The sequence below is a fragment of the Schistocerca nitens genome, chromosome 3, assembly GCF_023898315.1.
Source record: "Schistocerca nitens isolate TAMUIC-IGC-003100 chromosome 3, iqSchNite1.1, whole genome shotgun sequence".
NCBI lineage: Eukaryota > Metazoa > Arthropoda > Insecta > Orthoptera > Acrididae > Schistocerca > Schistocerca nitens.
In genome coordinates, this window is record NC_064616.1 from 282,608,414 (window position 1) to 282,633,923 (window position 25,510).

The following is a 25,510-nucleotide window of genomic DNA, read 5'->3' on the forward strand; positions in this document are numbered from 1 at the left end:
CCTTGTGTCTGTGATACTATCACAATCTGTATGCATGCATAATGCTAGTCCAAGACTTCTGTCACCTCAGTGTAAATGATAGTAGGGAGTTTGCTTCCTGCTACTGTGGATGTTGGGTTAGATTAACAGAAACATTTAGCTACAACATCCAACACTGGTGATGACGTAAAAGAAAGATTCAACACAAATGATGAGAAAAAGTCTATATTACTGCAAAGTTTCACCAGCAGCTGGAAATGTAGTAAAAAAATGGGTCAACACTGAATACAGGAAAAGTCCCAACATTAAGGGTTTGAGCAGACATTTTCATTTGCATTTTTTTTCCATTTTACAATAAGAGTGCATGTTTTATTTGATTTTTGTGGCAACATTATGTGACTCAGACTTAACATACTGTGCACATTAGATTCTAGAATTGCCGTTCCATTTTCTTTCCAGGAAGACTTTAATGAATTTTGTAAGCTGTTGTGAGTGTATTTTGCAGACATGGCCCAACTGGAACTTTATGTACTACTACCTATTGTCCACTACAACCCAGGAGTTGATGGTGGCACACTTGTCCAGTCCTAAAGAAAGCAATGAACATGGCCAACAACAATAAAATTTTAAGATGTTGCTACCTCCCTTTCTGGTATTTGAAACTTGAGGCTGAGAATAATTATACAGAACACTTTATGCAGCATTGCACCACTCATCATGTATCAGGTGATGCTGAGTGTAAAGCTTTCTTATTTGTCTACTGAGGGCCTGAAGTTTATAAGGTAATTTAATAACTTGGCCCTGGCTTTTTTTTTTATTGGGGTTTAAGGGCGCTCAACTACTGAGGTCATTAGTGCCTAGTCACAATTGTTAGAGCACATAGAATCTAGTAAAACTCAAGGGGTGCAGGTACACCAGAAAGTTCTTACAAAGATGCAGAGAAAATAAGTGAAAGAGTTAGATGTCTTTGGACAATCCAGTCAAAGTAATAAAACGAAGAACACGAGCAGCTGCTCGAGCGTCATCCGCTAAAATATCATGTAAAGTAGATGGCAGAGACAGGACAACACGAGATTGACCAAAACGGGGACACGACAATATAACATGGCGCACTGTTAATGCATGACCACAAGGGCACTGCGGGGCTGGGTCACCGGAGAGCAGGTAGCGGTGGCTAAACCGGCAATGCCCAATCCGCAACCTGGTCAGAAGGACCTCTTCTCGCCGAGATGGTCGGGAGGAGGTTGTCCAAGCAGTTGGGAATGGTTTTACTGCCCGGAGCTTGTTTCCTTGAAGTGAGGACCAAGTATCCCACCACAAGGACACAAGCCTCTTACAAACAACCCCACTAACGTCAGATGACGGGACACAATGGGAGGCTGGCCGAGGCAGGAGGACTGCAGCCTTGGCTGCAGCATCAGCAGCCTCATTCCCAGGCACTCCTACATGGCCGCGAACCCACAGAAAGCTAAAGCTGACAGGACAGCCATCATCAGCGAAAGAATGGAGGGACTGCTGTTTTTTTTTTTTTTTTGTGGTTTTAGGGTGCAAAACTTCTATGGTCATTAGCAACCAGCCCGTGACTTAGGAAACAGTAAAAAACCGAAATTGAAAACCAGCAGCAATGGGAACAAAGTCATAAAATTGGAGAAACTAAAAGCAGAAGGAATGCTTAAAAATACACTACAGAAAGGGGTTGGTTGTTGTTGTTGTTGTTGTGGTCTTCAGTCCTGAGACTGGTTTGATGCAGCTCTCCATGCTACTCTATCCTGTGCAAGCTGCTTCATCTCCCAGTACCTACTGCAACCTACATCCTTCTGAATCTGCTTAGTGTATTCATCTCTTGGTCTCCCTCTACGATTTTTACCCTCCACGCTGCCCTCCAATGCTAAATTTGTGATCCCTTGATGCCTCAAAACATGTCCTACCAACCGATCCCTTCTTCTAGTCAAGTTGTGCCACAAACTTCTCTTCTCCCCAATCCTATTCAACACCTCCTCATTAGTTACGTGATCTACCCACCTTATCTTCAGCATTCTTCTGTAGCACCACATTTCGAAAGCTTCTATTCTCTTCTTGTCCAAACTGGTTATCGTCCACGTTTCACTTCCATACATGGCTACACTCCATACAAATACTTTCAGAAACGACTTCCTGACACTTAAATCTATACTCGATGTTAACAAATTTCTCTTCTTCAGAAACGCTTTCCTTGCCATTGCCAGTCTACATTTTATATCCTCTCTACTTCGACCATCATCAGTTATTTTACTCCCTAAATAGCAAAACTCCTTTACTACTTTAAGTGTCTCATTTCCTAATCTAATTCCCGCAGCATCACCTGACTTAATTTGACTACATTCCATTATCCTCGTTTTGTTTTTGTTGATGTTCATCTTATATCCTCCTTTCAAGACACTGTCCATTCCGTTCAAGTGCTCTTCCAAGTCCTTTGCTGTCTCTGACAGAATTACAATGTCATCGGCGAACCTCAAAGTTTTTACTTCTTCTCCATGAATTTTAATACCTACTCCGAATTTTTCTTTTGTTTCCTTTATTGCTTGCTCAATATACAGATTGAATAACATCGGGGAGAGGCTAGAACCCTGTCTCACTCCTTTCCCAACCACTGCTTCCCTTTCATGCCCTTCGACTCTTATAACTGCCATCTGGTTTCTGTACAAATTGTAAATAGTCTTTCGCTCCCTGTATTTTACCCCTGCCACCTTCAGAATTTGAAAGAGAGTATTCCAGTTAACGTTGTCAAAAGCTTTCTCTAAGTCTACAAATGCTAGAAACGTAGGTTTGCCTTTTCTTAATCTTTCTTCTAAGATAAGTCGTAAGGTTAGTATTGCCTCACGTGTTCTAACATTTCTACGGAATCCAAACTGATCTTCCCCGAGGTCCGCTTCTACCAGTTTTTCCATTCGTCTGTAAAGAATTCGCGTTAGTATTTTGCAGCTGTGACTTATTAAACTGATAGTTCGGTAATTTTCACATCTGTCAACACCTGCTTTCTTTGGGATTGGAATTATTATATTCTTCTTGAAGTCTGTGGGTATTTTGCCTGTCTCATACATCTTGCTCACCAGATGGTAGAGTTTTGTCATGACTGGCTCTCCCAAGGCCATCAGTAGTTCTAATGGAATGTTGTCTACTCCCGGGGCCTTATTTCGACTCAGGTCTTTCAGTGCTCTGTCAAACTCTTCACGCAGTAACTTATCTCCCATTTCATCTTCATCTACATCCTCTTCCATTTCCATAATACTGCCCTCAAGTACATCGCCCTTGTATAAACCCTCTATATACTCCTTCCACCTTTCTGCCTTCCCTTCTTTGCTTAGAACTGGGTTGTCATCTGAGCTCTTGATATTCATACAAGTGGTTCTCTTATCTCCAAAGGTCTCTTTAATTTTCCTGTAGGCAGTATCTATCTTACCCCTAGTGAGACAAGCCTCTACATCCTTACATTTGTCCTCTAGCCATCCCTGCTTAGCCATTTTGCACTTTCTGTCGATCTCATTTTTGAGACGTTTGTATTCCCTTTTGCCTGCTTCATTTACTGCATTTTTATATTTTCTCCTTTCATCAATTAAATTCAATATTTCTTCTGTTACCCAAGGATTTCTATTAGCCCTCGTCTTTTTACCTACTTGATACTCTGCTGCCTTCACTACTTCATCCCTCAGAGCTACCCATTCTTCTTCTACTGTATTTCTTTCCCCCATTCCTGTCAATTGTTCCCTTATGCTGCCCCTGAAACTCTCTACAACCTCTGGTTCTTTCAGTTTATCCAGGTCCCATCTCCTTAAATTCCCACCTTTTTGCAGTTTCTTCAGTTTCAATCTGCAGTTCATAACCAATAGATTGTGGTCAGAATCCACATCTGCCCCAGGAAATGTCTTACAATTTAAAACCTGGTTCCTAAATCTCTGTCTTACCATTATATAATCTATCTGACACCTATTAGTATCTCCAGGATTCTTCCAGGTATACAACCTTCTTTTATGATTCTTGAACCAAGTGTTAGCTATGATTAAGTTATGCTCTGTGCAAAATTCTACAAGGCGGCTTCCTCTTTCATTTCTTCCCCCCAATCCATATTCACCTACTATGTTTCCTTCTCTCCCTTTTCCTACTGACGAATTCCAGTCACCCATGACTATTAAATTTTCGTCTCCTTTCACTACCTGAATAATTTCTTTTATCTCGTCATACATTTCATCAATTTCTTCATCATCTGCAGAGCTAGTTGGCATATAAACTTGTACTACTGTAGTAGGCATGGGCTTTGTGTCTATCTTGGCCACAATAACGCGTTCACTATGCTGTTTGTAGTAGCTAACCCGCACTCCTATTTTTTTATTCATTATTAAACCTACTCCTGCATTACCCCTATTTGATTTTGTATTTATGACCCTGTAATCACCTGACCAAAAGTCTTGTTCCTCCTGCCACCGAATTTCACTAATTCCCACTATATCTAACTTTAACCTATCCATTTCCCTTTTTAAATTTTCTAACCTACCTGCCCGATTAAGGGATCTGACATTCCACGCTCCGATCCGTAGAATGCCACTTTTCTTTCTCCTGATAACGACGTCCTCTTGAGTAGTCCCCGCCCGGAGATCCGAATGGGGGACTATTTTACCTCCGGAATATTTTACCCAAGAGGACGCCATCATCATTTAATCATACAGTAAAGCTGCATGTCCTCGGGAAAAATTACGGCTGTAGTTTCCCCTTGCTTTCAGCCGTTCGCAGTACCAGCACAGCAAGGCCGTTTTGGTTAATGTTACAAGGCCAGATCAGTCAATCATCCAGACTGTTGCCCCTGCAACTACTGAAAAGGCTGCTGCCCCTCTTCAGGAACCACATGTTTGTCTGGCCTCTCAACAGATACCCCTCCGTTGTGGTTGCACCTACGGTACGGCCATCTGTATTGCAGAGGCACGCAAGGGGTTGGTTGTCCCCACAAAAAGCTTCAAATGACTGACGTCATTTCACATAAATTGGAGAACGCGGTCGGCTGAGCGTGTGTCATCTGCTAAAATCGACGATAGATCAGGCGATAGCTGTAGACGGGAGCATAACGGATTAAAATAGGGGCATTCAATTAAAAGGTGTCTTACCGTCCACAGCTGAGAGCAGTGGGGACAGAGTGGGGGAGGATCGCCGCTTAAAAGTTGTCGATGGCTAAAAAGACAGTGCCCTATCCGGAGTCTAGCTAAAATTACCTCCTCCCGACGACGCGTTCGGGAGGAAGAGGTCCAAGCGCAAGGAAGGGCTTTCACTTCCCGCAATTTATCACGGGTAAGTGTTGACCAATGCGCATGCCATAAATGAGCAACTTTGCGACATAAACCGCTCCGTAGATCGGTGAAGGGAAGCAACTGAATAGCAGGCCGAGGAAGAGAGACTGCAGCCTTGGCCACTATATCGGCCGCCTCATTCCCACAGATACCAGCGTGTCCCAGGAGCCAGAGGAACGCCACCGAGACGCCCCCCAGGTGGAGTAAGCGCAGACAGTCCTGAATCCGGTGGACCAGAGGGTGCACAGGGTAAAGAGCTTGGAGACTGAGGAGAGAGCTGAGAGAATCTGAGCAGATTACGTACTGTATCCGCTGATGGCGGCGGATGTAGTGGACAGCCTGGAGAACAGCGTAAAGCTCCGCAGTATAAACCGAACACTGGTCGGGAAGCCGAAAGTGATTTGGGGTGTCGCCAACAATATAGGCACTCCCTACACCTAACGATGTTTTCGAGCCGTCGGTGTAAATAAATGTGGAGTCCGTCATCTGCGCACAGAGAGCAGCAAATGCCTGACGATAAACAAGTGAAGGGGTACCATCCGTGGGAAATCGACAAAGGTCACGGAGCAGGCAGACCCGGGGACGGAGCCAAGGCGGTGCTGTACCCCAAGTTGCCAAGAAGGTTTTAGGAAAGCGGAAGGAAAGAGAATGGAGCAGTTGACGGAAGCGGACTCCCGGGGGTAGTAGGGAGGAGGAGCGGCCTGCATACCCTACATCAAAGGAGGCGTCGAAAAAAAGGTCATGGGCTGGATTAGCAGGCATGGAAGACAGATGGCTAGCATAACGACTCAGAAGGACTGCTCGCCGATTGGACAGCGGAGGTTCAGCAGTCTCAGCATAAAGGCTTTCCACAGGGCTAGTGTAAAAAGCTCCAGACACTAAACGTAATCCACGGTGGTGGATAGAGTCGAGACGCCGAAGAATAGACGGCCGAGCAGAGGAGTAGACTACGCTTCCATAGTCCAATTTCAAGCGCACTAAGGCGCGATAGAGGCGGAGAAGGACCACTCGGTCCGCACTAGGGACTGCTGGATCCATTGCACCAAGGGATGGACCAGATATGGAGCTCCAAGGCTCTGAAGAGCACTGAGTGAATCGGAGCAGAGTACATACGATGAATGGCGGTGGCGGTGGGCATACTGAACGGCCTGATGGAGAGCAAAAAGCTCGGCCGTAAAGCTGGAACACTGGTCGACGAACCGGTATTTAAAGGTGCCGGCCCCGACGACAAAGGCACAGCCGACTCCATCGTCAGTTTTGGAGCCATCAGTGGAAATAAAGGTGTGACTGGCAAGTCGCGCACGAAGTTCGACAAACCGTGAGCAATACACTGCAGCCGGAGTACCCTCCTTCGGGAGCGAGCTGAGGTCGAGATAAACATGAACCGGAGCCTGGAGCCAAGGTGGTGTCGGGCTCTCACCCTCTCTGAAGGTGGTAGGGAGGGCAAAATCCAATTGCCGAAGCAGGCGACGAAAGCGGACTCCAGGTGGCAGCAGGGCAGACACATACAACCCATACTGACGGTCGAGAGAATCGGCGAAGAAGGACTGATAAGAGGGGTGGTCGGGCATTGACAACAGCCGGCAGGCGTACCGACAAAGCAGTACGTCGCACTGGTAGGTCAATGGTAATTCGGCAGCTTCAGCATAAAGACTCGACGGGACTAGTGTAGAAAGCTCCGGTCGCAAGACGTAACCCCCTATGGTGGATGGAGTTGAGACGGCGTAAGAGGGATGGCCGAGCAGACGAGTAGACGAGGCTCCCATAATCCAGCTTTGATCGGACTATGGACTGATACAAGCGAAGCAGGACAGTGCGATCCGCTCCCCAAGATGAACCACTAAGAACTCTGAGGACATTAAGGGAACGTGTACAACGGGCAGTCAAATAAGAGACGTGCGGAGACCAACAAAGTTTCCTGTCCAGTGTGAGCCCTAGAAACTTAGTTGTTTCCAAGAATGGGAGAACAACGGGACCGAGATGTAAGGATGGCAGAAGGAACGCTTTATATCGCCAAAAGTTGATGCAAACCGTCTTCTCTTCAGAGAACCGGAAGCCATTTGCCACACTCCGTGAGTATAGGCTGTCTAGACAACGCTGAAGGCAGCGCTCCAGGAGGCATGTTCGCTGGGCACTGCAGTAGATCGCGAAGTCATCGACAAAGAGAGAGCCGGAGACATTAGGTGGAATGCAATCCATAATTGGATTGATCGCTATGGCAAAAAGGGCTACGCTCAAGACGAAGCCCTGAGGCACTCCGTTCTCCTGGAGGAAGACGTCGGACAATACGGAACCCACACGTACCCTAAACTGTCGATCTGTTAAAAAGGAATCAATAAAAAGGGGCAGGCGACCACGTAGACCCCACCTGTGCATAGCGCGGAGGATACCTCCTCTCCAACGGGTATCATAAGCCTTCTCCAAATCGAAGAACACGGCGACCGTTTGGCGCTTTCGCAAGAAGTTATTCATGATGAATGTCGACAAGGTCACAAGGTGGTCAACAGCGGAGCGGCAGCGATGAAAGCCGCATTGAACATTGGTAAGTAGCCGTAGAGATTCAAGAATCCAAACTAACCGAGCGTTAACCATGCGCTCCATCACCTTACAGACACAGCTTGTAAGAGAAATGGGGCGGTAACTAGAAGGAAGGTGTCTATCCTTCCCGGATGTGGGTATAGGAACAACGACGGCGTCACGCCAACGCATGGGGACTTGACCTTCAGTCCAGACGCGATTGTAGGTACGAAGAAGGAAGCTTTTGCCTGCCGGAGAAAGGTGTGCCAGCATCTGAACGTGAATGGCATCTGGCCCCGGAGCAGAGGACCCGGACAGTGCAAGTGCACGATCGAGTTCCCGCATAGTAAAGGGGGCATTATAATTTTCCAGATTCAGCGAGTGGAAGGAAGGTCGCCGAGACTCCTCTTCTGCCTCTTTCCTGGGAAGGAAGGCAGGGTGGTAATGGACGGAGCTTGAATCCTCCGCGAAAAAGCGGCCGAAGGCGTTGGAGATATCCACAGGATCAACAAGGACCTCATCACCTGAAGTCAGGCCAGGTACCGAGGAATGGGCCTTAATGCCCGACAGCCGGCGCAGGCTACCCCAGACGACAGAAGAGGGAGTAAAACTGTTAAAGGAGCTGGTGAAAGAGGCCCAACAAACTTTTTTGCTGTCTTTGATGACTCTACGGCATTGCGCTCGGAGTCGTTTGTATCCAATACAATTCACCAACGTAGGATGGCGGCGAAAGGTGCGTAAAGCACGTCGTCGAGCACGGATAGCGTCTCGACAAGCCTCTTTCCACCAGGGGACCGAAACGCGACGTGAAGAAGAGGCAGTACGAGGAATGGAACGTTCGGCAGCATTGATGATAACAGCCGTGAGGTATTCGACCTGACTGTCACAACTGAGAAAATCGTGGTCCGGAAAGGTCGCCAGGGAGGAATAAAGTCCCCAGTCAGCTTTCGGTATGTTCCAGCTCGAAGGACGTGGGGATGGGGTGTGGTGCAGGAGACGAACGACACAGGGGAAGTGGTCGCTCGAATAGGTGTCAGAAAGGACATACCACTCGAACCGACGGGCAAGAGTGGTAGAACAGATCGAGAGGTCCAAGTGGGAGTAGGTATGAGTAGAGTCCGAGAGGAAAGTCGGGGCGCCAGTATTGAGGCAGACAAGATTGAGATGGTTGAAGACATCCGCCAAGAGGGAGCCTCTCTGACAGGATGCAGGAGAGCCCCAAAGGGGATGATGGGCATTGAAGTCGCCAAACAATAAAAACGACGGAGGAAGCTGAACAATCAGGTGCATCATGTCAGCCCGACTAACTGCGGATGACGATGGAGTGTAGACAGTACAAACAGAAAAAGTAAAGGCAGAAAGAGTAATACGGACAGCTATTGCTTGGAGTGGGGTGGTCAATGGGAGGGGATGGTAATAGACATCGTCCCGAACGAGCAACATGACCCCACCATGAGCTGGAATACCGTCCACAGGGGGGAGGTCAGACCGCTCTGAGGTATAGTGGGTAAAAGCAATACGGTCAGTTGGGCGCAACTTGGTTTCCTGGAGACCAAGGACGAGCGGACAGTGCAGGCGGAGGAGCAGTTGTAATTCCTCCCGATTAGATTGAATACCTCTTATGTTCCAATGTAACAAAGCCATCGCTAGTCAGAAAAGAGGGGGAACGAAACGGGTGAAGAGCTGGTCACCTCGACAGCCGCGGAGGGCCAGGTTTCGAGGGAACAACGCTACAACCGGCAGGAGGCGGATCCTGTTCCATCGAGTCATCGCCAGCGGCGGCCGCTTTCCCGGGTTGCGTAGGAGGGGCAGCATCATTCACTGATGAGAGGCCAGCTGAGCACCTGGCAGCAGAGTGTCCCGGCGAAACTGAGGACGGCCGGGAGCAGCGACTCACGGATGGAGCGTCAGACGAAACGCGCCGGGGGGAGAGGGGGATAAAGATTTCTTCTTGGAGGCCTTCTTGGAAGTCCGATGAGGCACGGGGATGGTGGGCTGGACCCGAAGAAGGTCCTTACGCGCAGGGTCCATGTTGGAACGCCGGACCTCGGAAGCCGGGGTCCGGAACGTTTCCCCGATGGACGCCTGAGAAGAGGATCGCTTCTCAGGCGGCGGAGGGGGAGGAGGAGGAAGGCTGGCCCCCGGGGCAGAGGGGGCAGGGGACGCGAGGGAGGAGGATTTGGAAGGGAGGGATTTGGGAGGCGGAGGCATAGACCCCGCATGGGGTGAGGAGGTGGAGGGGGGACAGGAGAGGGGTGAGGATACTGTGGAAGGAGTGGACATGACTGAGGCAAACGAAGTTGTCAGCGTCACGGGATGGAGGCGGTCATACTTCTTCCTGGCCTCAGAATAAGAGAGACGATCCAAAGTTTTTAATTCTTGTATCTCCTTCTGATACGCGGGGCAGTCTAAAGATCTAGGCGAGTGGATGCCAGGACAATTGACGCACCGAGGTGGTGGGGTGCATGTATGTTCCTCACGAAGAGGACGTCCGCAATCGCCACAAAGGGGCTCAGCCTCACACCGTGACGACATGTGCCCAAAGCGCAAACACTGAAAGCAGCGCATAGGAGGCGGGACGTAAGGTCGCACGTCGCACCGGTAGCCCATCACCTTTACCTTCTCCGGGAGAACGTCCCCCTCGAAGGCGAGGATAAAGGCTCCGGTGTCGATGCGACGGTCTTTGGGGCTGCGCTGAACTCGCCGGACGAAATGCACGCCTCGGCGCTCCAGGTTGGCCCTGAGCTCCTCATCAGATTGCAGCAGGAGGTCCCGATGAAAAATAACCCCCTGCGTCCTATTCAGTGCCAGATGCGGGACAATGGACTAAGGGATGTCCCCTAGTCGGTCGCACGCCTGGAGCGCCGCCGACTGAGTGGCGGAGGTGGTCTTTATAAGAACGGACCCCGAACGCATTTTACTGAGAGCCTCGATTTCCCCGAAGATGTCCTCGATGTGCTGGACAAAGAACATGGGCTTGGAGGTGGCGAACGTCCCCCCATCAGTCCGAGAACAGACTAAATAGCGGGGGAAGTACTTCGCCCCAAGCCGGCAGGCCTGTCCTTCCTCCCAGGGAGTGGCCAAGGGGAAAAGGGCAGGAGAACCAGAACCAGAGACAGTACCTTTCTTTTTAAAAGACTCGGCCGCAGAGCGACCTGATACATGTTGACGTTTCATCTGCAAAACGTCCGCCCCGATACCACCCACTCCGACCAGGGGTTCTCCCCACGGGCGCTACCCAGCCTCAGCAAGGGCCACCTGGCAGGATGACCGTTGCCGGGAGTCCCGATGCCCCAAGGAGACGGGCCTCTAGTCCTCGGCCGACGTGGGGAGGGTGCAGCTCAGGTATCGGCAGTACGATCCCTGTGTTGTCAGGGGGCTACAACCTAGAGGGTACATACGACCCCACCACAACGGGCTGGCTACCGTGCTGGATTTCGGGTGCCATGGAAGGTCCATCATGATCGTAGGTGCAGATGGGGACGCACTATGGGCGTAACTTGTGTAACCCATCTGGCGTTTAGGCCCAATTTGAGGAATAGTGGGTGTGGTTACAACGCCGTTACAATGCTGAGTGCCAAGGTCTTAGTACACTGAGGACCAGTGATACACCACATAAGGCGTCCTTCCCCAAAAGGCTCGTACTTCTGTAGAATTTTGAAAAACAGAGGTCAAACCCCAAGGGGGACCTATTACTAGGAGGCCGAAATGGTTGAAACTCCTTTTAGTCACCTCTTATGACAGGCAGGAATACCTCGGGCCTATTCTTAGCCCGGACCCGCAGGGGGTTTGGCCCTGGCTGTGACCCAGTGACTCTCTCCTATTCTGCCTTTAAAGAAAGGTTAGAGAAGTATTTTGAGCAAAAAGTCTACATTGCTTCAGCTAAGCATAGATGTTTATGATGTTTGAAGAAACCAAATCAAGTCTATAACGAGTGGCCTGCACAATTACAGGGGCTAACTAGAGAGTGTCAATTTCACTGCAAAACTGACAAATGTAAAAGGCCTGATGCAGCTTCTCTATTTTGAGGCATACTTTTCATGCACTCATCATACAGTAAATTAAAGATAGACTTGCTTAGTCTGGCTAATCCATCTTTACTGCCTGCCATTAATTTGGGCACATGAAGAAACACAAGAATTAGATGAGATGATACAGTGCCAGGATGCTAATGCGTTCTCTAAACATTAGCAACAAACACAGCCATGCAGCTTTATCCAGAAAACGCAGGGCAAATAAACTACTTGTCTGACACATTCAGTAAACGAATTCAGCAATGTGAAATCAAAATCTGGCGCACACAGTGGCTAAACAACTAGAATGAAAATTCTTTCTTTCAGAATGTACAATGTAATTATTGCAAAAAGACAATGCAAAAAGCACAGGTGTGAAAACCAAAGCACAACAGGTAGTAAAATCAGATACTCATGTGTACTAAAGTGGTTAGCAACAAAAATTCAAAAACTTAATGAGTAATTCTTTGAGTTAACAAAGTGTTACTTAAGTTTTAAATTGGCATGGGGTTGTCAGTTTCAATCATCAGCCTACAGGCATACCACAAATTAGGTTCACCAAATTTAATGGAATTTCGAAGTTCAGTGTTTAGTTATGGCAACCGGCAGATTCCAGTAAACGGACACATTTCAACAGATTTTTTTTTTTTTTTTGTGGTTTAGGGCGCACAACTTCAACGGTCATTAGCGCCCAGACTACGTGAGGAATGCACCGCGAGTCACAAGTTTAAAATAGCAACGAAACGGAAAACACGATAAAAGACAGACTGACAGGCATAGGATTAAAAAAGGAAAACAGCAGAATCAAATGTCCTTTGAGAGGGTTGTCAAATTGATAAAATGAAGAACGCGAGCAGTTGCTCGTGGGTCATCCGCTAAAATGGCTTCTACAGTACATGGCAGGCCAAGATCAAGACGCAGGGTGTTAAAATCCGGACAGACCGTTAAAATGTGGCGGACCGTCAGCAATTGCCCACATGGGCAGAACGGCGCCGGCGCAGCTGTCAGCAGATGGCGATGGCTGAACCGGCAGTGGCCAATTCGTAACTGGGCCAAAACGACCTCCTCCCGCCGAGAAGGGCGTGAGGAGGACGTCCAAGCCACAAGAAGAGGTTTCAGGGCCCTAAGTTTGTTGTCTGTAAGTGCAGCCCAATCGGCATGCCACTGCGATAAAATGCGCCAACAAATTACCCTGCTACAATCTGACGAAGGGACACAACAAGAAGCTGTCCGAGGCTGGAGGACCGCAGCCTTGGCCGCGGCATCTGCAGCTTCGTTCCCAGGGATACCGACATGGCCAGGAACCCACATAAAGCTAACCGGAGAACCGACGTCCACCAGCTGCTGAAGAGAGCGTTGGATTGGTGCACGAAAGGGTGAACCGGGTACGGATCACTGAGGCTCTGGATAGCGCTCAGGGAATCGGAGCAGATGACATATGCAGAATGTCGGTGGCGGCAGATGTAAAGGACAGCCTGGTAGAGGGCAAAGAGCTCAGCTGTGAAGACCGAACAAAGGCCATGGAGCCGGTATTTGAAACTTTGTGCCCCGACAATAAAAGAACACCCGACCCCGTCAGTGGTCTTAGAGCCATCTGTATAAATGAAGGTCATATTATTGAACTTCGAACGAAGTTCGATAAAACGGGAGTGGTAGACTGAACCGGGGGTAACCTCCTTCGGGAGCGAGCAGAGGTCAAGGTGGACACGAACCTGAGCCTGGAGCCAAGGTGGCGTGTGGCTCTCGCCCACTCGAAAGGTTGCAGGGAGTGAAAAATTAAGGTGTTGAAGGAGGCGACGAAAGCGAACTCCAGGGGGTAGCAGGGCAGAGACATACAACCCGTATTGACTGTCGAGAGAGTCATCAAAAAAGGAACGATAAGACGGGTGGTCGGGCATTGCCAGTAGCCGACAGGCATACCGACAAAGCAGTATATCGCGCCGGTAGGTGAGTGGCAACTCACCAGCGTCAGCATGAAGACTTTCGACGGGACTAGTATAAAACGCTCCGATCGCAAGTCGTAAACCCCGATGTTGTATGAAGTTGAGGCGGCGTAAGATGGATGGCCGTGCAGAGGAGTATACGAAGCTCCCATAATCCAGCTTGGAGCGGACGATCGACCGATATTTCAACAGATGTTACATATAAATAATTCATGGAACAGGATATATTCATAGTTGTCAATCTAAGTACAGCAACTTAATTGAGAGACTGGATCCTTTCACTACTTCAGGCTTAACAATTCAAAGAGGAACAAATCAGATTCAGACTGACATTCTAACTGGAAGTTAAAACAACTGTTGCAAAAATACATGTTTTTTTTTTCAGATGCAACAAGCAGTATTAAAAATTACAATGCACACATTACGCTGAAGCTGACTGCAGCATCCAAATTTTGTGTTAAAAGATGAAGTAAAACAGGAATTCGACTTGGACAGAATGACATTATAGAAGCCATAACCAGTAGCAAATGGGCAATGCCAGTCATGGTCATACAGAAACTGAATGGTTCACTATTCATCTACAGAGATTTCAAAGCAACGGTTAATGCAAAATCCATTATTGATTCTTATGCAGTTCCCAAGCCAGAACAACATTTGTCAAAATTAGCTTATGGTCTGTACTTTGAAACACTGGATCTTAAAGAGGTTTATTTAAAAATTCCTTTGGATGATGTCACACAAAGATTTATGTTGATAAATACTCCATTTGGTCTATACCATTACAAAAGGTTAACCTTATGGATAATCAGAGCACTGTGTTTGTTCCAGGAGTATACAGAACAATTAATTCAGAAAGCTCCAAATGCTGTGAACTACCTGGATGACATAAATATCTCAGGAATAACTCCAGAAGAACTCTTACAGAGTTTAGACTACATCTTTAAAATTTTATAAGTGGCTAATTTTGAAATGTAACTGTAATAACACTGTTCACGTTTACATCGCACTTCACTTGGCGTAGACTGGGACTGTGCCCTAGGCATGCTCGATGTTAACTGACTGGGCATGGCCCGTGCTGCCTGAGTTGTTGTTGTTACGCCGGCAGAGGTCGCGTCTGAATTCTCGCATGCCCTCTGGTGGACGGGACTCTACTTGCGGCAACTACCGTCCATGACGTGCTGTGTTGATGTGCGTCTCCCGCGATCTTTCTGGTGGCTACTGCACTCCTCCTCCTTCGGGGGGTGAAGCCACTGTGATCCACTGCATCGGAAGGTGGAGCGTCGGGCAGGAGCGATGACCTCCACATCCATCGGAAGGCCGGAGTCGAGGGGATCTGCCAATCCTCGAGCCAGAACCTTCGAATACGGCTGGAAGTGACCTACATGAAGAGGCCCCCGTTGTCCCACCACCGGAGCCCGGGACAGAACGGGCGACAAGCTGTCGAACTCCGGATCCTGTGCCACCTCAGGAGGGGCAAGACCCAGTGGCGGGGACGATGGGGAAGGGACGACCACAGGTGAACCAGCCTCCTGAGAAACCGGGCCTGTGAGGGGGGCCGGCTCTCGCTGGGGCATCTCGAACGATGGCGATGCCAGTGCTGGAGCTACTGGAGGCTGCCAAGGCTGAGAACCATCGCAGTGTGGCAGAGTCACAGCGGGGAGAGGCGGTAACGTCCCCTGAGAAACCAACACGGGTGCTGGCAATGGGGAAGGCGGTGTCCGAGAGGTCGGAGGGTGGGTGCCCAAACGTGGGCGTAGCTGATTTTGGTGACGACATACCACCCGGTCCCCTGCCTGCAAGGTATAGAGCCGGCAGCCATTTCGGTGCAGGACCACCGCCGGTATCCAACGTGGATTGCGACCAAACCCACGTGCCCAGACAGACATACCCAGTGGAAAGCCAGGTACTCCGTTTTGCGAAGACTGGCGAGGACCAGGCCGGAGGAGGTGCAGCAGAGTCCTAGGTTGGCGCCCATGGAGGAGCTCTGCGGGGCTGCGTTCGCCCATTGGTGTGGTCCGGTATGCCGTCAGGAAAAACGTCAATGCCTCCTCCGCAGGAAATTAGTGAACATACTGTTTCATCTGCGTCTTAAATGTGCGCACCATGCGCTCGGCTTCCCCATTCGATTGTGGATGGAAGGGGGAGAGCAAACGTGCCGAATACTGAAGCGCCTACAAAAATCCTGGAAGGTCTGCGAAATAAACTGCGGTCCATTGTCCGAGACCAGGGTGATTGGCAGACCTTCCACAGAAAAGATTTTTGCTAGTGCCTGGATTGCAACTTCTGAAATGGTTGAGGAGCAGCGAACCACATATGGGAATCAGGAATAAGCATAAATGACAATGAGCCAAAAGCCATTGAGAAACGGGCCCGCAAAATCGATGTGAACACGGTCCCATGCTTGGGTTGCCAGCGGCCAGGAAGAGAACGCTGCTCTGGGAGATGGCTGTTGGCTCGCACACTGGGAACAAGCAGCCACCAAGTACTCTATTTCTCTGTCAATACCAGGCCAGTACACATGTCTGCGAGCCAAGGTTTTAGTACGGGAAACACCCCAGTGCCCCGCATGTAATAACGTGAGGACCTCCCTTCGTAAACTGGCAGGAACAACCACGCGAGGAACTGTATCATCGGTAGCCAGAAGGAGAACTCCTTCCAAGACCGAGAGGCGGTCTGGTAGAATAAAATAATTACAAAGAGGGTCCGAGGCCCGGCCTGGAGGGCGGGATGACCACCCCTGCTGAATGAGGCGAACTACTTGCCGGAGAACCGGGTCAGCTGCCGTTTCCCTGGCGACTCTATAACTAGTGATCGGGAAGCCATCAACCTCTTGGCAGGACGCCACATCCAAATGAAAACACATAATCTCTTCTCGATCAAACTTAGGATCCGGGCCCACCGGAAGACGGGAAAGAGTGTCGGCATTAGCATGCTGTCTGGTAGGGCGAAAAAGAATGTCATAATGGTACTTAGAGAGGAACAAGGCCCAGCGCTATAGTCTGTGGGCCGCCCTATCCGGAATCTGAGAGGCTGGGCCAAATAGCGATATTAATGGCTTATGGTCAGTGATTAACTGAAACTTCGTGCCATACAAGAAAGGGTGGAACTTGGTAACAGCGTAGACAATGGCCAAAGCCTCTTTTTCCACCTGGGAGTAATGGGCCTGTGCGGGACTAAGAGTTTTAGACGCAAACGCCAGTGGTTGCTCGGAACCATCTGCATTGCGATGGGCCAGGACCGCCCCCATTCCATACTGCGAAGCGTCTGTAGCCAGGACCAATGGCTTATGAGGGTCAAAAGTAGCCAAACAAGGCGCTGACGTGAGGAGGTCCTTCAACGAGTTTAACGCTCGCTCGCATACAGGCGACCAATCAAAAGGAACACCCTTGCGCAGAAGGCAGTACAGGGGGCGGGCTATGGTGGAAGCCCTGGGAATGAACCGGTGGTAATAGGCTATCTTGCCTAAAAAAGCTTTTAACTCTTTCAGCGAAGCGGGCCGAGGAAGGTCGACGATACCTTGGACCAAACTTCCTAGTGGCTGGACGCCGTGCTGAGAGATGGTGTAGCCCACATACTCAATGGATGGTTGGAAGAAGTTTGACTTATGCAGGTTGCAACGCAAGCCCACAGACCTGAATTTGAGAAAGAGGGTGCGAAGGTTGTGCAAGTGTTCCTTCGTGCTGCGGCCTGTGACAATTATGTCATCCAGGTAATTAATACAATGAGGGATTGTCGACGTGACGTGCTCAAGATAACGCTGGAATATCGCTGGGGCAGTGGATATTCCGAAGGCCAACCGCTGATATTGGTAAAGGCCAAACGGGGTGTTTATGACTGCCAGCCGTTTGGAGTCCTCATCAAGTGGTATCTGATGATAAGCCTCCGAAAGATCGACTTTCGAAAAATATTGGCCTCCCGCCATGGCGGAGAACAATTCATCAGCACGAAGCAAAGGATAGGTGTCCACCACCAATTGGGAATTAATGGTGGCCTTGAAATCGCCACAAAGACGTAATTTTCCCGAGGGCTTCCTTACAATAACGAGGGGCGAAGCCCACTCACTAGAAGAAATGGGAAGAACGACCCCTAGGGCTGTCAGCTGGTCTAGCTCTTCATTTACCTGAGGGCGGAGAGCCAAGGGGATCTGCCTCGCGCGTAGAAAACGCGGGCGAGCCGACGCCTTCAACGTTAAGTGAGCTTCAAAATCTGAAACACGCCTCAGGCCCTCCTCAAAGATATCTGGAAAGTCTGAGATCAAAGATTCCAATGATTGATAGGGAACGTCTTCGGAGACCAACTGTATGGTGTCAGCGATAGAAAAACAGAAAGCTTGAAAGGCATCCAGGCCAAAAAGGTTAGCGGAGCTCGCGTCACTGACAACAATAAAAGTAATAGGACGAGTGACTGATTTGTAAGTCACGTCGGTAGAGAATTGACCCAGTAGGGGAATGAACTGTTTACCATAACCGCGTAGACGCCGGTAAACTGGCGCCAACGGGGCCGATCCAAGGTCGGAATAAGTTTGTGCATTCAACAACGAAACTGCCGCGCCCGTATCTACTTGCAGTTGTAACCGGCGCGACTGAACAGACACCTCGATAAAGAGTTTGCGTGCCGATGCGTCGGGAGCCTGGCCCGATGAAACTTCCTGAATGTCAACGTCCATGTCCTCTGTACCTGCTTCCTTCGATTCTTTTGAGGCTGAGCGGCAAACTTTAGCAAATGTGACCTTTTTTATTACATTTGCGACAAACCGCCCAACGCTGGGGGCACTCTGACCGATCGTGATGTATATAGCACGACGCACAGGACGGCAACAGGGGCCGGCGGCCGGAATTCTGTTTACGCGCCGTGCGGGAGCGGCCGTAACGGCCGGATTGTACCGCTCGCACGTCGTCCACCCCGGACGCAGTGGACGCGGCCGCGCCGCCCTGAACCGCCGCGACGTCGCACCACGCTTCCAGCTGTTGACCTGCAGCGTGAGAGACTTCATACGATTGAGCAATGGACAGGACTTCCTCGAGGGAAGGGTCTTCTAACTGGAGGGCCCGTTGCCGGACCTCCCTATCAGGGGCCGAACGAACAATGACGTCGCGTACCATAACGGGGGCATACGACTCTCGCGACTGCTCCGTGACAAAATGACACTTGCGACTAATACCGTGCAGGGTAGCGGCCCACGCCCGGTAAGACTGATGGGGCTGTTTCTTGCCTTGATAGAACTCGACCCTAGCCGCCACAACATGCGTGCGGCGGCGATAATATGAAGACAGCAATGAACACAGTGCGTCAAAAGACAGGGACGAGGGTTCCTGCAACGGCGCTAGCTGCCGCAAAACTTGATACAGCGAGGGAGATATCCAAGACAAGAAGCGAGGACGACATACCTCCGCATCGGCAACATGAAACACCTGGAAATGCTGCCGAAGGCGATGTTCATATGCGTCCCAATCCTCCGCCGTCTCGTCATACGGGGGGAAAGGGAGGAGGGAACGGCGCTGGAGCAGACTGCGCGGAGAGCTACGCCGGAAGCACTTGTTTCATGGTGGCCATGAGCTCCGTCTGCTGCTCAACCAAAACCCGCACTAAATCCTCCATGCCGTGGAGAAGCTGCGAAACCGGAACAACGACGCAACACGCGAAAGAACGACCCTACTCGTCGCCAATTGTGTAATAACACTGTTCACGTTTACGTCGCACTTCACTTGGTGTAGACCGGGACTGTGCCCTAGGCATGCGCGATGTTAAGTGACTGGACACGGCCCGTGCTGCCTGAGTTGTTACGCCGTCAGAGGTCGCGTCCGAGTTCTCGCGTGCCCTCTGGTGGACGGGACTCTACTTGCGGCAACTACCGTCCGTGACGCGCCGTGCTGATGTGCGCCTCCCGCGATCTTTCTGGTGGCTACTGCAGTAACAAACACAAATGCATCTTCTGTCAATGTGAACTGTAATATGCATGACACACACTGTCTGCACATGGCATCAGACTGATGCTGCAACACAATGAAGTGATCAAAACCTTCCAGCACCGAAACACATGAAGCAATTACATGCCATATCAGGAAAAAATAATTATTACAGGCATGTATCACTGCAAGACGACATGCTACCAGGTATTAGAGGTACTGATGTATAGAGCAATCTGGACCACCACCTCTGAAGGTTTCGCTGTATTGTGGTACAACATGCAATGTGTGATTTTCATGAACAATAAAAAGCGTGAAAATGATGTTTATGTTAATCTCTATTCCAATTTTCTGTACAGGTTCTGGACCTCTCAGAACCGAGGTGATGCAAAACTTTTTTTGATATGTGTATATTCAGTAAACTAGATAAAAAATCAGTAGTATCATATCTCAATGAGGAACCTGAAACTTTCACTACAGGGTAGGAGCATGTAGAGAAACCCTGTATCAATTTTAAAAGACTAGTTGACCATGTACTGGATAGATATGTACCCTGTAGAAGAGTTCATAATGGAATGGAACCCCCATGGTATACAGTGACTGTAAAGAAACTTCTAAAGAAACAAAGATTACTGCATAATAGGTGTAGAACAAAGTGTGGAGCTATAGATAGAGAGATGCTGAATGAAACATGTTTGGCTGTCAAGAGAGCAATGTCTGATGCCTTCAATGACTACTGTAGCAGAATACTGTCAAGTGATCTTTCACAGAACCCAAAGAAATTCTGGTCATATGTAAAAGCTGTTAATGGGATCAAAGTTAGTGTCCTGTCCCTAGTGAATGAGACAGGAACTGAAACTGAAGGTAGCCAAGCAAAAGCTGAAATCGTTAACTCCATTTTCAAAGGTTTCTTTACAAAGGAAAACTCATGAGAATTACCCCAATTTATCCCTTCTAAAACTGAAAAGCTGAATGAAATAAGTATTAGTGTCAGTGGTGTTGAGAAAAAGTTGAAATCATTAAAATTGAACAAAGCTCGAGGACCTGATAGAATCCCTGTCTGTTTCTATACTGAATTTGCAGCTGAGTTAGCCCCTCTTCTAACTATAATCTATCATAGATCCCTTGAACCAAAAACAATGCCCAGTTCTTGGAAAAAGACACAGGTCATACCCATCTACAAGGAGGGTAGTAGAAGTGATCCACAAAACTACTGTCCAGTATCCTTGACATCAATTTATTGTAGAATATTAGAACATATTCTGAGCTCAAACATAATGAGGTATCTTGAACGGAATGACTGTCTGAATGCCAACCAGCATGGATTTAAAAAACATCAATCATGTGAAACCCACCTTACGCTTTCCTCACACAACATACTGAGAGCTTCAGATCAAGGCAACCAGGTAGATAAATTATTTCTTGATTGCTGAAAAGCATTTGACTCAGTGCTGCACCAACACTTATTGTCAAAGATACGATCATTTGAGGTATCAAGTGAAATTTGTGGTCGGGAGGACACAGCATGTTATCATGGATGGAGAGTCACTGTCAGATGCAGAAATATCTTTGAGTGTGCTCCATGAAAGTGTGTTAGGACCCTAACTGTTCATATTGTATATTAATGACCTTGCAGACAATATTAATAATAAAATCTAGACAGTGCAGTTATCTATAATGAAGTATATCTGAAGGAAGCTTCATAAATATTCAGTCAGATCTTGATATGATTTCAATGTAACGCAGAGGTTGGCAACTGGCTCTACACATTCAGAAATGTAACATTTTGCACTTCACAAAATGAAAAAACATAGTATCCTATGACTATAATATCAATGAGTCACTGTTGGAATAGGCCAACTCATACAAATACCTGGGTGCAACACTTTGTACAGATATGAAATGGAATGATCATGTATGTTCAGTTGTGAGTAAAGCAGGTGGTAGACTTTGGTTTATTGGTAGAATACTGGGGAAGTGCAATCAGTGTACAAAGGAGAATGCTTACAAATCACTCATGCAACCAGTTCTAGAATATTGCTCAAGTATGTGGGACCCATACCAGATAGAACTAACAGGGTATATTGAACATATGCAGAGAAGGCCAGCACAAATGGTCACATAGGGATTGTAAAGATAAGGTTAGAATAATTACTGCATGCACAGAGCTATTCAAACAATGATTCTTCTCATGCTTCACACATGAAAGGAACAGGAAGAAAACCTAATAACTGGTACAATGGGACATACCCTATGTCATGCACCCACAGTGGTTTCCAGAGTATAGGTGTAAATGTGGATGTAGATCTTAACATATGGGAGCAGCAATTTTCGGGAATGATAAATCAAAGTCTTGATGATCCTGTCACTGCTGAATTGTGACACATTTAAGACATTTCTCCTTATTACACAAGGCATAGCATGATATTGTCATCAACAAAAAACATTCAAACGCAATTTCTGAATAAGAAATCTATTATATAATCTTCCTTTATATGCCCAATTTGTGTGGTTTTTGTGTGAAATGCAGCCATTTACATAGTCAAATATATAGTGCACTTCATGCCAATTTGATATTGTTGCAAGTCATCTTTGTGATGCTGCAATTTTAATGGCCAAAAGTATATTTTCAAATCTTTTACAGTAGCAATTTCTGTAGGAGCTACATAAGATACAGCATTACTTGCATTTTAACATCTGCCAATTCTTCCATGTGAATTTTTCCCTCCCTCAATTCTGAGTTGAACTATAAAAATAGATGTGTTCTAAAACAGTCCTTGGAATATCATACCCAGTATTGATTGTAATTGATGCACTCAGAAATTTCACTTAATTATGATATAGTTTTCAACTAATAATTTTGATAATTATCGAGGTATTCATGTTTAACGTGATATCATTTTAATCATCTCAAATAAGCAGATGGGGGTATGTATGTTGGTGAAGAGATGTTGTTTTTACTTTTATTGTTATTAAATAGCATTTGACTGCCACAGTGATGGAAGGTAGTTGTGTTTATTTGTGGTATGCAACAAAAGGCATTATGAGAATTCTGAGACATGGAATTTTTGTGTGTTTATGTGGCAATTTGGTTTTGAAGGACTTGTCCCTTATCAGGTTGGTTCTGATGTGCGATTTCCAAAAGTTCACTGTGCCTTTGTTTTGTACTTGTGGCATGGTCTTTAAATATTTCTGGGTACAGTACAGGTAGAACTTGTATTATAGTAGGATAGAAATGAGACTGAGCTGTACTTGCTATTGCAATTGTGTTAGAATACTGGGACTTTGATTAAATTTTGGCCATTTCATATGAAAGTTGATTAATAGGAAAGTGGCTCACATGTAGACTTTTTCTTACCAATAAATGACAGTTTCTGATTATTTCTCATTTCTGACTGTTCAAAAGCCTCAATCCATGATAAACATTGCTCCTCCGTTACACTGTTCAAATGTTGTTCTTTCTTCATAAAATTTTGGAGCTCTTTAACACCCATTTCTTCAGGATTTTTAGCATATCTGTAAACAAACACATATGATGGAAATTTCAAAAAATGTACATATGCTATCAAATTAGCAACACAAATTACCATGTACATACTACTGTTCATGCAGACAAAGTAAGTCATGATACTATGAAGATCATAAACTGTGTTCTGGAAAAAGGATTTCTCAGTCTATAGTAGCATCTTCCAAACTGTCATTAATGGCTCCAGAGAGACTGTAGCAAAAACTGCATATAATTTTTAGATCACTATTGTGCAACCATATTTCACTTAAATGACATGTTAGGCAAGTAAAATATTACTGAGCAACTCCTACTTTAGGAATAAACATGACTTTTATTATAATAATAAAGTCTAACTTTCAGAAGGAAGAATCCCCAAGAAATACAACCAATTCCATTAACATGTTATATTTCTTCTCCTCTGCATTTAAATTTGTAGGTGAACAAAAGAAATACACTCCCCATGCACGGAGATCAGTTGCAGGAATGCTGCCCAGCATATGAAATACCTCACCATGAAGTAATATATAAAAAATAAATCAAAATTTGTATGCAAATAGCCAACTAAGGGCTAAGAATAATATCACATTTGTAGTAAGCCTATAGGAATCTGGTGCCTTACAGGGTCTTCAGCCATCATTTCATGTGTAGTAATTGATAACTTTGTTTTGCTACCCCTATATCAGAAGAACATTCACCCATATAGTATCAGAAATGATATGATTCTGCAACCACTGCTCAGATTTGGAAACAATAGCTCTAGGATCATAAACATGAACTATTTTTTGGATGAAAGTAGAGGTTCAGATGTAAGGGAACCCAGTTCATTGCATGTGTTGTCCAGACTACTTCCACTATCAATAAAACACTGCTATCACTGGCTGCAATGAGTATCTCAATACTTCTCCCCCTCCCCATTGCACCCCCCCCCCCCCATGTCCCCCAAGTGACTAGCACCTCAATGGATCAATATATTGTTTGATCAGGTGTGCAGACTTTGCAGCCACATCAGGTACCATGAGCCAGGAAATGGGCTTATTTGCAGAAATATATTTAGTGATGTCTGGAGCATAGTGGATTGTCAGTATGATCATTATTATTAGTGTGGCTTCCTTTCCTAGGGAAGTAGAGAGAAGTTAGCCCATTGTGGTGAGCCCAAGAGCATCACTGGAACAGGAATGGCACCACAGATGAGTCCTGATTCTGCATACAGCATCATGAGGGATGTACCCATGTTACAGTCATTGTATAGATCCATATGGTGTGATGGTATGGGATCATTGGGTACACAACACTATAGCCTTTGGTTCACACAGCCAGTAATTTGGACAGCTGGAATTACGTTTCTGACTTGTTGAGGCCTGTGGTTGTGACTTGTCTTCAAGATCTCATCATGTTATCATTCAAAGGGATAATATGAGACTGCATATAGCCTGTTCTCTGCTGACTTACCTCAATACAGACAGTGTTTGACTGATGCCTTGTTCTTCAAATCTCACATCCATTGAAAACATCTGCTTGTGAGTTGCCCAGAGGTTTTTATGCCACCACTTTCAAGTCTCTATGACTGAAAAATTTTGGCATACAGTAACGGCATCACAGAATGATGTACCTGTCATCCAAGCTCAGTTCAATTGTATGCCTAGCCTGGTTTGAGCAATTACTACTGCCTCAGGTAGCAATTGTGTGTATTAAATTTTGCAACCTGTATACCCTGTTTATTCTACAAATTTAGAATTATTACACTGTGTACTATCAATAAGAAAGATTATGTTAGTTACTAGTTGTCTGGGGATCAGAATTTTAATGTCCAGTGGTGTATTTCTGGTTTCCAGGTATGTTACACATCCTCAAGAATCTCCTTCCTGCTGATATATCGAATCTAATGAAATCAAACAATGGAAAATCCAGAATGGAATGTAACAGTATTATGAAAAGGATGGTTGCTACTCACCATATAGTGGAGATACTGAGTTACAGATAGGCACAACAAAAAGACTGTCACAAATAAGCTTTTGGCCAGCAAGACCTTCGTCAAAAATAGATGACAGCTACACATGCACACTCATGCAAACACAACTCACACACACATGACTGCAGTCCTGGCAACTGAAGCAACACTGCCAGTTACCAGTAACTGCTGTCCTGTGTGTGTGTGTGGGGGGGGGGGGGGGGGGCGCACACACACCTGTCATCTATTTTTGATGAAGGCCTTGATGGCCGTAAGCTTACTTTTTGTTGTCTTTTGTTGTGCCTATCTTTGAATCTGTATGGTGAGTAGCAACTTTCCTTTTCATAATATTCAGTCTAATGAAATATTAGACAGAAAATATGA

At 47.0% G+C, this 25,510-nt stretch overlaps 1 protein-coding gene across 1 annotated transcript in view; it reads right to left on the reverse strand.

The window, feature by feature from the left end:
• LOC126248248 (1-phosphatidylinositol 4,5-bisphosphate phosphodiesterase eta-2-like) overlaps positions 1-25,510 on the reverse strand; it is a 551,756-nt gene that overhangs the window by 112,768 nt on the left and 413,478 nt on the right. The window contains exon 6 of the mRNA XM_049949098.1: positions 23,029-23,186. Coding sequence (XP_049805055.1) covers positions 23,029-23,186 — 158 coding nt within the window. The remainder of the gene's footprint in view (positions 1-23,028; positions 23,187-25,510) is intronic.